This window comes from Tachypleus tridentatus, chromosome 3, assembly GCF_004210375.1.
Source record: "Tachypleus tridentatus isolate NWPU-2018 chromosome 3, ASM421037v1, whole genome shotgun sequence".
Taxonomy (NCBI): Eukaryota; Metazoa; Arthropoda; class Merostomata; order Xiphosura; family Limulidae; genus Tachypleus; species Tachypleus tridentatus.
The window spans coordinates 25,772,439-25,788,682 of record NC_134827.1 but is presented as its reverse complement, the minus strand read 5'-3'; the positions used below and the strand labels follow the sequence as shown (position 1 = coordinate 25,788,682).

Here is a 16,244-nt window from a genome sequence, read left to right as displayed (position 1 = left end):
TGTATTTTATCTGTTATTTTATGCACCATAAGACAACATGGGCTCAGTTCAGCTCATCTGACTATCCTTCCAACCACTTATTACAAAAATCTCAATTATCTTTTTACTTTCTGCAATGACTGCACCTTGTAACAGAAAATTACAATTATTTATCCTAAAAAAGCATCTGGTTCATAACAGTTTATATCTGTTTTCTTTTAAATGTATTATTACATTATTCTTTGAACCACACCTAACTACTACAAATAGCAATAAAACACCCAGTGAAAGCACTGAGAGTTTAGGGTAAACAAAATTTCATATCACATCGCATGATGTCTAACTATGCATGTTCTTAGTGTTACATAATACAAAAAATAATGTCCATTTTTCATTTTAGCTTTTAACTTTTTCTTTTATTATTTTGTTACAAATATATATATATCAATAAATAAATAAGAAAACTGTCACTTAATTTATGACCAAGGCCTTCTTTATTAATACTAAATTTTTCTAAGTTGGTTGCCTATAAAATATTTTATGTAGCTTTCAAATATGTATTTTAAAATGCAAATGATAATTCAAACAGTAACACAGAATGATTCAAAACTATTATAATTTATCCCACTTTCTACGCGACTTATAAAGAGATTTAAAAAAAAATCATTACCCACTAAAGAACCAGCCTTGGACTTTGCTCAGAAAGTAAAACATTTGGCAAATGGTGTTTAATATTTTTTATATTAACATAAAGAAGTTATAACTAATTAGTTCACAGAATGGGCTTTCTACTCATTATAAATATTCACTGTTACAAATAATTGTGAGTAAATGAGTAACTTCAAAACCATGAACAGTTGACAGGAGTGTTTTTTGTTTTTTTATGGTGGTGTAATAAATTTATTGACACATCACAAACAGAGAAAGTGGGGGTTCTTATTTAAAGTTCTGGCCTTTCATCATCTATACTTGGTATATCTATCTGATGGACATTATGAAACTCATACAAGGAAAGAAAGAAAATCGAAAATGATGAATTCAGAGAAATGAAACCTCACATAATAACTGAACACTGAAAATTTATTTAAACATTTTTCTAACGTTAACAAATGAAACCTCACACAATATGAAAACTCCAATTATAAACTATATCTTGATGCCAAGTTTATTAACAAATATCGATAATAAAGTTGTTTAATTAAATATTGAATGTAACTTTTATAAAAATCATGACATGCATACTTTGACACCCTCCACCCTCACCTTTGCATGTAAAGTTACCATGTTTATTGGAAATACTTTACAAACCCAAATGTAATTTAGAAAATTTGTTTTGTATAATACTGTTCAACAAAATTAGCTTACTGCAAGTGGTCAATACAAATTGTTCATACGAATACTTCTTGAAAGGTGTAAGAAAATACGTTTCTCAATATCTTAAGCTGATCAGTGGAACAAATATAATCAAATTTATGGCATGCTAACCTACTGATGATATGGATACATATCCTAATATAATGGAAACTACTGTGTTTCTAATTGCTCTTATCATTGTGACAATTTGAGGAGCTGTTTGTATATTTAATTTGCTGGTGGTGGTATAATAATTGTACACAGAAGTAATACAATGATATCATGTGACATGTTTTTTTAGTACATATTTTTAAACTTTATGAAGCAGCATGAATACACTGCCTGTAATAAACTAGGCTAGCCTCAAGCTACATTAAAATTAGAAGTTCACCATGTATGGTTGATAATATTTTTAATAACAGAGGACTTAACAAAATGAATGCAGTCTGAACACTAGTAATACTGTATTTTAGTCAGAATTGGAGAGTCACCATTAGGCATTACCCAATACAAAATAAACATAAATAAATAAACAAACATTGTAGCAAGTTAATTTGCATTTGATACCACACGTTAGACGATTATGCAAAAGCAAGATCAAATTCAAGAAAACAGTTTCCACACTCACATAAAGTGAGAATAAAAGCTATTAAATAAAATGTATTGTATCAAAGGATTTCTTATAAATTAAAACCCATATAAAACTTCAATTTGGTAGAATATTTTTTACCAGTTTACGGCTTCAGAAGAAGAGATGATTTTATGGCTGAACAACCTCAAGTTCTGTTACAAAATTAACAACAACAACAAAAATTATATAATGGGACAAAAGTTACTACACAGTGTTTCTTTCAGAACATAATTTAATTTATAGCTTGTTATTCTGAAACAAACAGTAATTAAAGTGTTTTCAATTATGTTTGCATTCATAATATTTTTAGTAACAACCACAAGATGTTACACTTACTGCACAGTAACTTTTTCCCTACCCTGTTTGAGTAACTGACTTATTTATTGTTTTTTGTAAATACATACTTACTTCAAATTTAACAATGTCATATACAAGGTACCGTGGAACATTTTTCCCATCAACTTTGTCAATAATCATTTCCTGCAAGTTAAAATATATTATTTCAATACAAGAAAGACTACAGAAAAAAAAAGTTTTGAAGTGAAATACACACTAGTGATCAGCTAATTGTATACAAATAAACACTTCCTAACACAATGGAAAGCTGTAAATAAACAAATAACTTAATTTGTAATAGTTTACATTTGTATTATCTAATAATTTCTCAACCATATTAAATAGTTTTTTTGGTTGATAGATTTCCATCTCTAATATGTAAAAATGTGACAAAAGATTCGTGTGCGCCAACTCTTTGTTGCAGCTTTGTGACAGGAGAGGGTGGGAACATTTTTGTTTTCTATATATTACTTGAGCAAGTCATACTTTTTGCTGCAGAAAGCAGGGGAAATATTTTTTTTTTTACATTTTACATGAACCAGTCATACTCCTTGCTGGAAGGAAGAGGACATTTATTTTCCACATTACATGAACCAATTATGGTCTTGTGTAAGTTTGCCATAATACACAGCTCAAGATAGGATGTTAGGTTTATGAGAATTTATTCCCCAAAATTCAACTCAGTGCCAAAACCACATTGAATGAATATTTAAAACAACTGATTTTATGTTTCCTTAACACGTTGGCTCCCAAGCCTATTTTGCTGATACTTTCCAGGGTCAAAAAAATAAATAAAAAAATTGTTCTAATGTCCCACACTTGTCTGTATATGTAACCCTTGTGTCCCAGTCAATAAGTGGCCCTTTAAAAAAAAAGAGCACAAGGTGGGTCATGTGGGAGACAAAGTGTTAAGGTACAAATTCATGTTACATATTATTAAGCCTACGTCAAGCTTCATAATATGTAAATATTTGTTCCTTAAGGAGAAAAAAGGTACCTGTACAAATCATTACCTTGCCACACAGAGGTAGTCTTCTGTCTAAAGGTATAAAAAAACCATTCTTTCTTAAAGTACTTCTCTGCAGTTGTATTCTTTTTGTTGTTTTGGAATTTCGCTACTTGAGGGCTATCTGTGCTTACTGTCCCTAATATAGCAGAGTAAGACTAAAGGAAGGCAGTTAGTCATCACCACCCACCACCAACTCGTGACCGATTTGAGATCTAATTGAAGTTTTGGACTCGGGAGATCAACCTCATACGATTGACGCATTTGGCCACACTCAAGGTCTCATATATTGATAATCTAATTGTGTTTGAAAGAATTTCAATTTGAAGCTAGGCTGGCAGATATCCTGATTAATAATAAAATCAAATTGGGTATATGCACACCCCACAATCGGTATTACTAGGCTAAAAATATAGCTAATAAAAAAGAGTTTGTTTGTTTGTTTTGGAATTTTGCTACTCGAGGGCTATCTGGGCCTGCTGTCCCTAATTTAGCAAAGTAAGACTAGAAGGAAAGCAGCTAGTCATCACCACCCACTACCAACTCTTGGGCTACTCTTTTACCAACAAATAGTGGGATTGACCGTCACATTATAACATCCCCATGGCTGAAAGGGCAAGTATGTTTGATGTGACCAGGATTCAAACCCTCAACCCTCAGATTACTAGTTGAGTGTCTTAACCACGTGGCTATGCCGGGCCGTTCAACTTTTATAAAGAAACAAAACTGAGATCAAAATGACCATATTAAAACTCAATTTTCATCAAAGATAAAATATGCAAATTAATTAAATTTTTGACAAAAACCAGAAAAATAAAAATTACATCAGGAATACCAGTAGATGTCAGAAATGGTGGTAGAACAGAATGACCAGCATGTTTGAATGGTGATAAAGAAATATTAAATCTAGCCATATGATAAGCTAAGCTTTTATCAGACAAAGACAACAACAACAAAGTCATGATCAATATCTCTGAAAGAATAATTTTCTACTTTTGTTACCAATACTTTCTTTGCATTTATTTTAGTTAAAGTTTTAATACCCATACCAGCCATTTTTAGAACACATTTTTACTTCAAGTGGGTTCCTCATCATCATGAAGTGACAAAAGTATTATTAGGTAGTTATGGGACACTTTTTCAATCATGGAAGGATTTGGTCCAAGTTCTAGTAGTAAATACATACTTTTGCACATTGTGTCGAATGGCTGCTTTACAGTACATAAATGCTTTAAAACCTCACCCCATCTAGCAATGTGTCACAGATGTGTTTGTCAGGATCTTTTCTTTTTGGAAAATTCAATCCAGAAACTTGGAAGACTGCATTATCTCGGTCAATGAAATATACTTCGTTTTCACCATCCAGTAACATCATGTACCTGTAACAGCAGTAACGTGCATCATTCATAACATGTAGTAACATCTGTACATAGATGGGCATGTTATATTAAAATTATTTTAAATACAGAAATCAGCAAGTCATGTTACAACCACAGCTGACATAAAGTCATGGTAAAATGACATATATCAAAACTACATTTTGACACTGTTTAGTAATGTAACAACATCAAAACTTTATCACTTTTGAGAATGATATATGACAAGCATTTTCAATACAAGTTATTCATGCACTCTGATTATAACAACAGGCTGAGATCAGGGTATTTAGGATTTCCATGAAGGATATTTTTTTTGTACTTAATGACAGTACAAAACAAAGAAATATGGATCAACTTGGAGAACCAGGACCATCCAGAGAGATACTTTCAATAAGTCTTCCCCAGCTGTGACAAGGAAAGTACAGCATGTTGTAATATGAGTATAAAGGTCAGTGGCTAACATTATATATGGTACTCTAGACAGCAGTACCAAACATAATTAGAAATGATCTGTGTTTAAAGATGAAGCAAACAGAGTATTGGTTAATAAAGATACAATTTTTGGTCATACCCCCTGTTCAACTATCATGTACCTTTAGCAGAGTGGAAAATGAAATGGGTATTCATGCTATTCCATAGAAAGACAAACTGATCAAGCCTCTAGATGCAGCTTTAAAAATGTTTGAAAGTAGAAAAACAGAACAGGAAAATAATATATCATAAAACAGAAGGATTTTGGAATCTTTGCAAGGACATGTTGTGTGTTTTGGACATGACAGTCATATGACAGAACCTATTAATGAAGACCACACTGAGGGTTACTGTTAAAATGTGAGGTCATAAAACAAGCACAAACAGACACTGTACTGTTGACTTCTTTGTGACTTAAAAAATACAGAAATTTAAGTTTCTATGATGTACTTTCAGTAAACAATTCCAGACAATGTCAAAATGTGTATGCCATATTCATAGTAACATTCAAAATTTAGTTAAACTACTTTATTATTAAAGTATATAGATAACTTTGTCATGAGAATGTAGTGAATAAACCATTTATATTTTTAAATTAAATATGTAAGAACTAATTTCTTAGTTTCAAAAAAATAACTGAAGTAAATTGTTTGTCCTTACTTTATGTATTATATGACAATTGGTTGTTCAGAATTGCTCATTTTAGAACATTTTGCCACTCCCATATTGTATTCTAGTGTGAATTACATACTGATATCTTAGATATTCTCAAGCTAAAATGAAAACTTATAGCAATATATACGCTATGTACATATATATATATATATTCTTTTTTTATTATTATTATTGTACTGAGTTATTATGCTATAAACAGAAACTTGCATGCTATGCTTCTTGTAGGAGGAGTTGCCTTTACAAAAATGTCAATTATTCATTGTTACATTTGCTTTTGGATTATTTATAACCAGCAGAATACACATATTTCATCACTTCCATATATTTGGCAGTTAGTTTCTATTTTGATAGCAGGCTGGTCACATTGAGTAGGTAAGAAAATTAACTCTTTAAAACCATATAAATTACAATATTTCTACATGTCGATATTTTGTTTTATTGATTAGATGTTCCAAATAAATAAAAATTATCTTATGTTGGTTGTTTGGAACTAAGCACAAAGCTACTCAATGGGCTTATCTGTGCTCGGCTTCTAGCAATGTGAGTCTGCAAACATACTGCTGTACTTATGCAATCCTTACATTGCCAGATAGTTTGGTTTGTTTTGAATTTCACACAAAGCTACACAAAGGCTATCTGCGCTTGCCGTCCCTAATTTAGCAATGTAAGACTAGAGGGAAGGCAACTAGTTATCATAACCTACTTCCAACTTTTGGGCTACTCTTTTACCAACGAATAGTAGGATTGACCACCACATTATAATGCCCCCAAGGCTAAAAGAGCAAGCATGTTTGGTGTAATGGGAATTCGAACTCACGACTCTCAGATTACGAGTCAAGTGCTTTAACCACCTGACCATGCCTGGCCCATACCAGAGAGAGATAACCAATGCTTACAGTGGTGGATTTCTCTACATGTGAAATAAATAAAACCATGTTTTTTTTTCGTGCATAATGGTGGGAAAAATCACATTCACAGTGAGACAATGTCATCTTTTCAATGCCACAGTGGATTAGAAATTCTGTTAAATACTTTTCAGCAGCTTTCAATGACAAATAAAGTTGAAAACCTTACTCCAGCCATATCTGTTTTTTATCTAAAAAAAACACCATAATAATGAGTGATATTTTTATTTTAAAAATCATACAAGGGGGCTTAAAGGGAACAATACAGTATTAAATTAGGCATATCATGAAGTTAATTTTTATAGTAATCTATTCATGCAGGCTGATTTAATCAAAAGAAACACAGGATAAAACTCAATAACTGTGCACAAACTTGAATTTTCACTATTCCAAAACTCATTCATACCTTGTTCCATCAGCTTTCCAGCTAACTTTATAAGGTTTTAATTGCAGAAGATTAATATTGTCAGTATCCATTGATACAGGCTGACACCCAGGGAATCCAGAACTACAAAAAGCCAAGTCACATCATAATATTATGTTCACATGTTCCATATTTTAAATTTAACATAAAATCACTCTCTAAATAAACTACACCTTCAAATTATCTCCATCTTAATTATGCCAACACTTTTCACCTTTTAATTAGTTCTACAGTCTTGTAGAAAGTTTTACAAAGACAACAGATCTCAAAATATAATTAAATCAATAGTGTTATAAAAGCCACAGTTTCACATACACTGTAAATTTTCAGTAATCCTCTGATCAACGTAAGTTTAATAAACAACATATTTGTTTTATAATTTGTAACTACACATTCCACACTATACCATCACGTTATACACTGATTAATTACGTTTCCACTTTCCATGCTTAAACAAGATATTCAAATGTTCTATAACTTCAGAGCTTTAATTTGATTATTATGGTATTAAATGTTAGATTAAATTTTAAATCAATGAGAAATAATCTGATGAGAACATTTCAGCTGATATATTTACATAGAAATTTACCAATGATAAAATAGAATTATTAAAGTTTTGTTGCATTTTTGAATTTGGTTTAATAATTTACAAAATCGTAACTACTATTCCAAACAAATATATTTAAAAAAAAATTCTGATATCAATCAAAACAGTAGTATTTTATGTACAGTTATGTTTGTTATATATGTGTGTGTGTGCCAGGTCACCAGGAATATATCTATGTGTCTGTTAGATATTAAATACAAATTAACAATTTGAAAACTAGATATCTTTTCTATTAAATATTTGATGCATACAGCAGTTTCACTCTTAAACATAAAAGAGTCAACTATTTATCTAGACATGCTGTATAAATAATATACTCATTAAATAAAAGTTCCCAATAATCAGATCCTCTCCAAATACTCTAAACTGTTTGGAACAATTGTATTCATAGTGGAATGCATTTACAATATTGAGGTGAACTCTCAAAGAAAAATAAATGTTCATTCAGTTGTTTGTTTTCAGACGTGCCGTGTCCATGTTGTCATTAATAAAAAACATTTCTTGCACCTACTTTCCTAATTGCTTCTCTAAACCTAAAAGGTCATTATAAAACAAACATATATCTATTTGTGTTAAATTATATATATATAAATAATTACATCCAAATGAAACCAAATAAGTAAACAAAATCATGAGGAAGGACTGAATTAAAAACAGCAAATCACTACTACTGATTAATTATAACCATACATATTTAAGGAATAAACAAAACACATGAAAATTAAACAAAATACACTGCATATTTTGTTTAATTTTCATGTGTTTTGTTTATGGTTTAAAAATTTATGGTTATTATATATGTAATGGAAATTAAAAAAACAAAAAACATATCCACCATCTTATTACTTCATTACTTTATAACAGATGGCAAAGCTTTAGGAAATATGGGGCAAATGACCAATTAACATTCAAATATTGTTTGTTTGTTTGTTTTAAATTTTGCACAAAGCTACATGAGGGCTACCTGTGCTATTCATCCCTAATTTTGCAGTGTAAGACTGGAGGAAAGGCAGCTAGTCATCACCACCCACCGCCAACTCTCGGGCTACTCTTTTACCAACAAATAGTGGGACTGACTGTCACATTATAACACTCCCACAACTGAAAGGATGAGCATGTTTGGTGTGACCAGGATTCAAACCTGTGACCCTCAGATTATGAGTCAAGTGTCTTAACCACCTGGTCATGCCTGGCCCATTCAAATATAATGAATCACCTTCTGTTGAAACATGTAGTATGTTTAACAATAATAAAAACCACTTTATGCTTATAAACCATAGTTTTTCAATTTACTATGAGACTGTTATGTATCATACAGTTACAAATAATGTTCTGGGATTCTTGTAGATAATGCAAGATATCCACACTATTTCATTCAGATTTATTTTTATAGATAAACTTTGAGTAGTATTACTGTGCATATATTCAAATATTATACTTGATTAAGCTTAATCAGGGGTGTAGAATCTTTGAAAGAATTTTTCCCTCAAGAGGCAAAATTCTACTGTCTTTCTTAAAAATCTACTTGAACCCACCCCATCTTATAAAGAATGCAGAACATATTGATTTTTGTATTAATGGGTTTTATATTCCTGCTGTAACTGACAATCAAACTTTACTAGACTCCTACCATAAACCAAAAAATAGTAATCATAATGAAACTTTGTAGAATGGACGGCAACTGCCTGTTGTGGAGACACAAGTGTAGAGGATGACATTTTCAAAAATCTTCCGCCTTTTGTCTTCAACACTTGAAAACGTCGTCCTATACACTTATGTCTCCACAACAGGCAGTTACCATCCATTCTACAAAGTTTCATCATGAATACTCTGCCTAAACGATCTACCAAAGAATAATAATAATGTTGCATTAATTGAAACACATTTGTTATTCTGTGTACATGTGTGTGATTGAAGGTTTGTGAACCACATAACTTTGTATATAGTTCTGGTTTAAATGGTTGTATGCACAAGAGCATTATGTTTCAGTTTTCAGAAGCTTGTATGGCTCCCTAAAAATCTTCCCAGAAAAAGAGAGTACTAAATGTCAAACAGGCAAAGCATTATGGGAAAAGTTGTTATCCTAGACATTGGGTGATATTAATTACACACCATTGCTGAAGACTCCAGAACAGTTTGCTAAGAAACCTAGAAATTAATTAACTGTAAATCATAAAGTATTTACAATTAACTTTTTATTTTCCAGTGTAAACATTCTGCAATACTATAAAAACAAACTGCCATTTTAAACACTATCAATTTAAATTATTTCATGGACTTAAACTAATCAACTGTGTTCCACTCTTGGTTTCACTCACAGTCAAAACAAGCTACATATACTGCCAACTCCAAAAAGTAAATGTTGAACATTTCAGTCATGCTAAGAGTCACTTAGCAATAACATGTGGTAAATCTACATTTTTATTATTTAAAATTTAGCATCAACATTGCTGATGCTTGCTCTCTCATCATTTCACAAGATGAGCTTTGTCTGCGTGCACAGCTAATCAAACGCAGTGTGGGATGCGACCACTGTAAAGGGCAGAAAGATGAATGTATGGATGGATATCACAGTTTGCAAGATATAGAAATATATATAGAAAACATTATAATGTATCACCTTAAAAAAAAAGCAAGTTTTTCCACATGAAGAGATTTAGCATTAATAATTTAAATTATTTCAATTAAATAAGAAATTAACACAAGTGTTTCACTAAATGGATACAAGTACCAAAATAAAAAAATACTAACAACATGATACCAAATCTAATCCACTCTACTAAACTAAAATAAAAAATACTCCCCTAAGCAAGTTAAATAATTCATCTTCATAACAAAATACTTCACAAAGCCTGTTAGTCTATTCTTATAAAGTTTTCAAATGCCTGAGTAATTTGTATCATACTAATAACAAGTCACAAACAGCTGAATTACTTGTGTTCACTTTACATGAGCTTCAAATAATTTCAGGCTTCAGTACATAGTTTTAAAGGGCAAATAACAAGTTAATCCTCCATTTTTACTCATTATAATTCACCAAAAATTTTGACTCAAGCAATTACAGTAAGATGACTGAAGGAATTATTTAACATGCTAAATACACTACAAAATTAACTTTACAATATTGGTTGTCAAACAAACCACAAAAATAACTTACTCCTCCCAGTTGCACATGTTCTGTGCTTTGCGCTGTATCTGCACTAACTTGGGCTGTTTGTCAATTGGTTGTACACCTGGAACTCCTTCCATGAAAGTTGGATTCTTGATTTATAATGAAAAAAATAGTGCAGTTAGTAGTCACCAAACATTCCAAAAACACATGAACTCATAATTACTAATTTTTATTCAAAAACAGTATGTTCCAGCAAAATGTTACCACTGTATCAAAAAACCACCAACAATGTTTCTTCCTTAATACATGTTACTTAAAAAGCAATATATACACCACCAATCTTCCTGTCTTATTTCACTATACATCTATTTACAACTTTGTACAGAGCACATGATATCTAAATGGTCCCACTAATATCATAGCACGAGTATTACTTTGCCTAGATCTATTGCATATTGTAAATGGTAACACTTGTAACACAGGCCTGCAAGTTTAAACTTCGTAAAAGTAGTTTTGGCTTTTATGATGAGTTTTTCCATAATTCATCTAAGGAGAAAATAATATCCATTTTTTTTTAATCTTACAAGGATTTTTTACAAATTCGGGAAAAAAAAACTTTTTCTTCAATCAAATTATTATTTCATTTACCACAATGAACATTTTTATTATGTTTGTTAACAAAAATACAAATAAACCAAAGGAAAGGGAAGAACGTTGATGTTAAATCAATATACATCATCCTGATATTTTTTGTGAAATCTACATCTTTTGGTCTCAGAAGTATGTGCTGTGGTGGTCTTTCTTTGATGTACTGTGTCATCAGCAACTTGTTTCGATGACCAACAGTAATCAACTATCATACTGATATTCCAACTTCCTTGATATCTGCTCTCCATGTTCCTGAAAACTTGATCAAACCTTTCCCCTTGTTCTTTACTGACAGCACAAAGATTTTCAGGGAAATAATCAACACGTGAGTGCAAAAAATCAGTTTCAAGCTCATATTACAACCCAACCCAACTCTTTGAATTTATCAAGTATGTTATTCACAATATTTTCATAACTTGGATCCTTCTTGTTTTCCAAAAATGTGTCAGTAATATTTTTAAAATCAATTCACACTTCTTTTCAACTTTCCTTAGTGTCCTTCCTGACTCTAAATCCAATGTTAATTTCCTAATCCGAGACCCAACAAAAATCCATTCTTTGGGTTTCCCTTCTGAAAGAACTGAGAATTGTCCACACAGATACTTGAAATAGTCACCATCTTTGTCCAAAATCTTTACAAACTGCTTCATCAAGCCCAGTTTCATGTGAAGTGAGGTCAATAGAACCTTTTTTGTGTCAACCAAAATTTCACGTTCAATATTTTTTGATCCTGGTATCAGGCTGACTCCGTGTGGCCACTGTTTCTTTAACCAGTGTCAATTTCATGCTCTGCTGCACCATTCATAAAAAACGTTATGTCAAAGTGCATGCACAGACGAATACTATTCAGGAATGACATGTTATGCAGTCTGCTAACCATTTACATACTAGCGTTGTGTTTCTTGTGAGTTCTTGATTTGATAAGAATTTCATGTTATGGTTGGTCTAGGAACATCTATAGCCAGTAGTTGTCAACATTTTAAGCATAACAAAATGTGACCCAATTTCAATGAAAATGATTCATTTATGTAAAAGCACATATAACATTATGTGAAAAATCAGTTCACGATGGATTCAACATATAAATTACCACAAACATGTTAATATTTTAAGACAATAAAACCATGGCGGGTTGTATAGAGTTTCTATTTCATAAATAATACCTTAAATGTCTATTTATACTTTTGGCAGAAATAATCAAATCTGAAGTTCATAATATAATATAATTTTAAAATATTCTGAATGTTTCTGTTTAATCTTAACACTGGCTCAAGGATTACAGTTACATTAAGACAAAAAATGCAGTTTGTAGTTTCAGTAAAATTTATCTAAATTAAAGAATCTTCACTTTCAATGTTACCTCAAAATACATTTTGAAACAGTAAGAATGTTTTTAATAATGATATGCTGAAATTCAACTTCATTCATAAAATCATTCTGTCTGTGACCTTTCAAAACTGTTCTTAAGGGCTTCCAACTGTAACATTGATAAATTATAACTAGTAATACTACCAAAAACCAAATTTGTACAAAAATAATATTTTACAACTCATAGAGACAAATTACATTACAGAGAACCATTAAAAATATATAAATTCTTACTGTATTATGAACAGCAGATTTGAATTTATAAATAGTATACAAGGTAAATGTTGATAAACTGAAATAGAAGCCCTATATGGTTTTATCGCTTTTGAATATTAACATGTTTGTTAATATTTACAGGTTACAGGGTTTCTATTTACTTTTATCAGGACTTCTTGGACCTACGTGTTATTAGAGCATCACAAGTTAAAAGCTGATTTTATTAGCTTATATTTAAATATATTCAAAAGCATGTTTCTCCTAGTTGTTACTTAAGAACAACTTTAATAAATACTGAACAAAAGTATTATTTTTGTTTTCTTTGGTAGAAAAAATTCTTCCAATTTAAGAAGACAATTACGATTTTTTTCCTTACAAATACACTACATTTTATTTTCTCTTTTAAAGGATTTGATTTTCTCTTGCAATCCATTAAAACTTCCCTAACAAACACATTTACATGAAAACAACATTACCTTTTTGTTGAATTCTCGTTTCCTCCTCTTGTGCACATGTGGTTTGCTGGATTCTCCGTTACTTTCCAAGAAACTTCCATCATCATCATCATCTAGAGTGTGATCAGAATCTGATGGTGAAATTAACAAAAATTTATTAGCTGAAACACCTTTACTGAAGAAGATGAAACTGACTTGTTGGTAAAAAACTGAAAATATAAATCTAGAAATTAACTACCTATTTAAATGTGAGTATACGAAACTTTAATGTACTTGTTTTTATCTTACTTACCATGTATAGTAGCTCGAACTTGAATTTCACACAAACCTACATGAGGGCTATTGCACTAGCTGTCCCTAATCTTACACTGCTAAATTGGTTACTCTTTTACTAATGAGTAGTGGGATTGACCATCACATCATAATGCTCCCACAGCTGAAAGGGCGAGCATGTTTGGTATGATGGGGATTCGAACCCGTAACCCTCGGATTACGAGTCAAGTACCTAACTCACCTGGCCATGCCAGGCCATATAGTAGCTTTTTTTTTTTTCAAGTTCAGTTTTATGCTATTTCTTGTAACTGCTTGTTATAAAAAAATCTCTACCAATTTCTGATTTTCAGCTATTTAGAAATTAACTTGATTTTACTTTTGGTATTTTTATGCGAAAAGCCAGACAAATAAAATTAAAATATTTTTCTGATGGCATTTAGTAAAATTAAACTGTGATTAGTTGTGTGGTACAACCTATTTTTACAAAGATGGTCAGAGCATCTTTCAAAGTTATCCAAACTGATGGATCAGTTCATGAAGTCAATTTATAACAGATAATCTGCTTAAAGGTTTCTTTTCAGAAAACACTTTTGTGAATCTTCTTTGAGTTTGAAATCCTTTTTACCAATAATAGACAGTTCAATTGAAACTCATCTTATTCTTTCATTCAGAACAATGAACTTCTACACGTTTTACTTATAAACAATTTGATTAATCAACGATCAATGGTTGGAGCAGTGGGTGCTACTGTAATCCCACATTTCAAGAACAAGGTTTGTTTAGAAAAGAGTGGTGTTTGAAGGAATGATTACCAGTGCACCAAGATGGAAGTTGTGGTGGTGGCGGAGTATCTGCTGGGTCTCCAAAACGCTTAAAGAGCTCATAGAGATAATCTGCTTTATAAATTCCTGGAGGTCTTGCCTACAAAAAAACAACAACACACAAATTAAAAACTAATTTATTTTTCACATTAGTGGTTGGGTAATAGAATCACAAGTATATACAAAATAAACAGTGATAACAGACATCTTACTGCTGTAGAGCAAAGGTAACAAGAATATTTTATATTTACAAAAGCAGCTTAAAATGCATCAAAGTAAAATACATTACGTAGATTTAAATTATGAATATATAATGTCAAAGAGGATCCATAAAATAATTTGGAGTTTATTTTTTCTAATTATTAAAAGCTGTGGCTATAACTTTAAATAATTTTTTTACAATAAAAAAGAATCTTAGAATGTACAGAAATCAGAAGAATAATTGTCAGATATCAATGAGAAATACAAAACTTTCATATCTCTATTTTTCAAAAACTCTAGAGATCATAACCACAGAAGTGACAGCTTTACAACTATATCTGGATTTGTCATCACTAGCATGGCACTGATGATCACTTTGAAGATTATGCATCATTTTATAGAATGTATAACGTAGAACAGAAACTAATTATGGAGGTGAAATTCACGTACTGAGAGATAATAAGTCATTTACTGCAATAACACATGTATACTGACACAACACAAACCTTAACTAAAGTGAAAGGTACTGTCCTGTAAATGTACAAACTTTTAAAGAAGTAAATGTTGCAAAACATTTGCTACAAAACCTTTATAAGAATACACATTATAAAAGTTAACAGCACCTTTAAAATCCACATCTTTCTTAACAGCCTCATTTGGCTGAAAGGATTACTTATAACTCCTTAAACCTGATTGGATGCTACCAGCATTTGGCTGAAAAGTTTGAGTTATCCATCGGCTGGTGACAATGTCCAATAACATTACGTCTCTTTGATTGAGAATTAACCCAAATCAAGTTATTCTTATCTTTTATGAACTGACCAGATGTTGCATGAAGCAGCATGATTCGTTTTATTACAGATTTCAGATGAACGTCAAAAGGCATAAAAATTACATGTTTAAACTAACGTTTAATAGTTTTGTCAGTTCTAATAAAATTCTCCCATGAGTTTCACTTTAACTGATGACATATGAGCAATTCTGAAGAAACTCACCTTGCTAAAGTCTTGAACAGCTGCTTCCACACTGTCAATAACAATCAACAATCAGTAGAAAAACTATCACATCCATAATTTTCAGAAATAGCTAAATAAACCAATGTAAAAAGGGTTAATTTTTATTACTATTATTACTTTTATAATTTTAATTTTAGCAGATTACAACAGACCATTTGATTAACTCGATGGTTTTCATGTTAAGTGCATGTCAATTAATCCAGATTTTCAAAATTCACAAATTCCATGAAACTTGAGAAATATGTATATATAATTATTAAATCTCTTAACCTTCAAAACAAGTGCTCAACACACTATTCAGTGATACAATTATTATGCATCATGATACATTTAGTTGTTTATTTCGAACTTTTACGCATACGCATTAC

At 31.0% G+C, this 16,244-nt stretch overlaps 1 protein-coding gene across 2 annotated transcripts in view; it reads right to left on the bottom strand.

Moving 5' to 3' along the window:
- Positions 1 to 16,244, bottom strand: part of mRNA-cap (RNA guanylyltransferase and 5'-phosphatase mRNA capping enzyme) — a 43,982-nt gene that overhangs the window by 14,269 nt on the left and 13,469 nt on the right. For both annotated transcript variants that reach the window (XM_076493501.1, XM_076493502.1), the window contains exons 7-13: positions 15,856 to 15,886; positions 14,651 to 14,759; positions 13,587 to 13,696; positions 10,924 to 11,027; positions 7,142 to 7,243; positions 4,549 to 4,684; positions 2,372 to 2,443 (exon numbers count right to left, since the gene is read on the bottom strand). In XM_076493501.1, the coding sequence (XP_076349616.1) occupies positions 2,372 to 2,443; positions 4,549 to 4,684; positions 7,142 to 7,243; positions 10,924 to 11,027; positions 13,587 to 13,696; positions 14,651 to 14,759; positions 15,856 to 15,886 (664 nt within the window). The remainder of the gene's footprint in view (positions 1 to 2,371; positions 2,444 to 4,548; positions 4,685 to 7,141; positions 7,244 to 10,923; positions 11,028 to 13,586; positions 13,697 to 14,650; positions 14,760 to 15,855; positions 15,887 to 16,244) is intronic.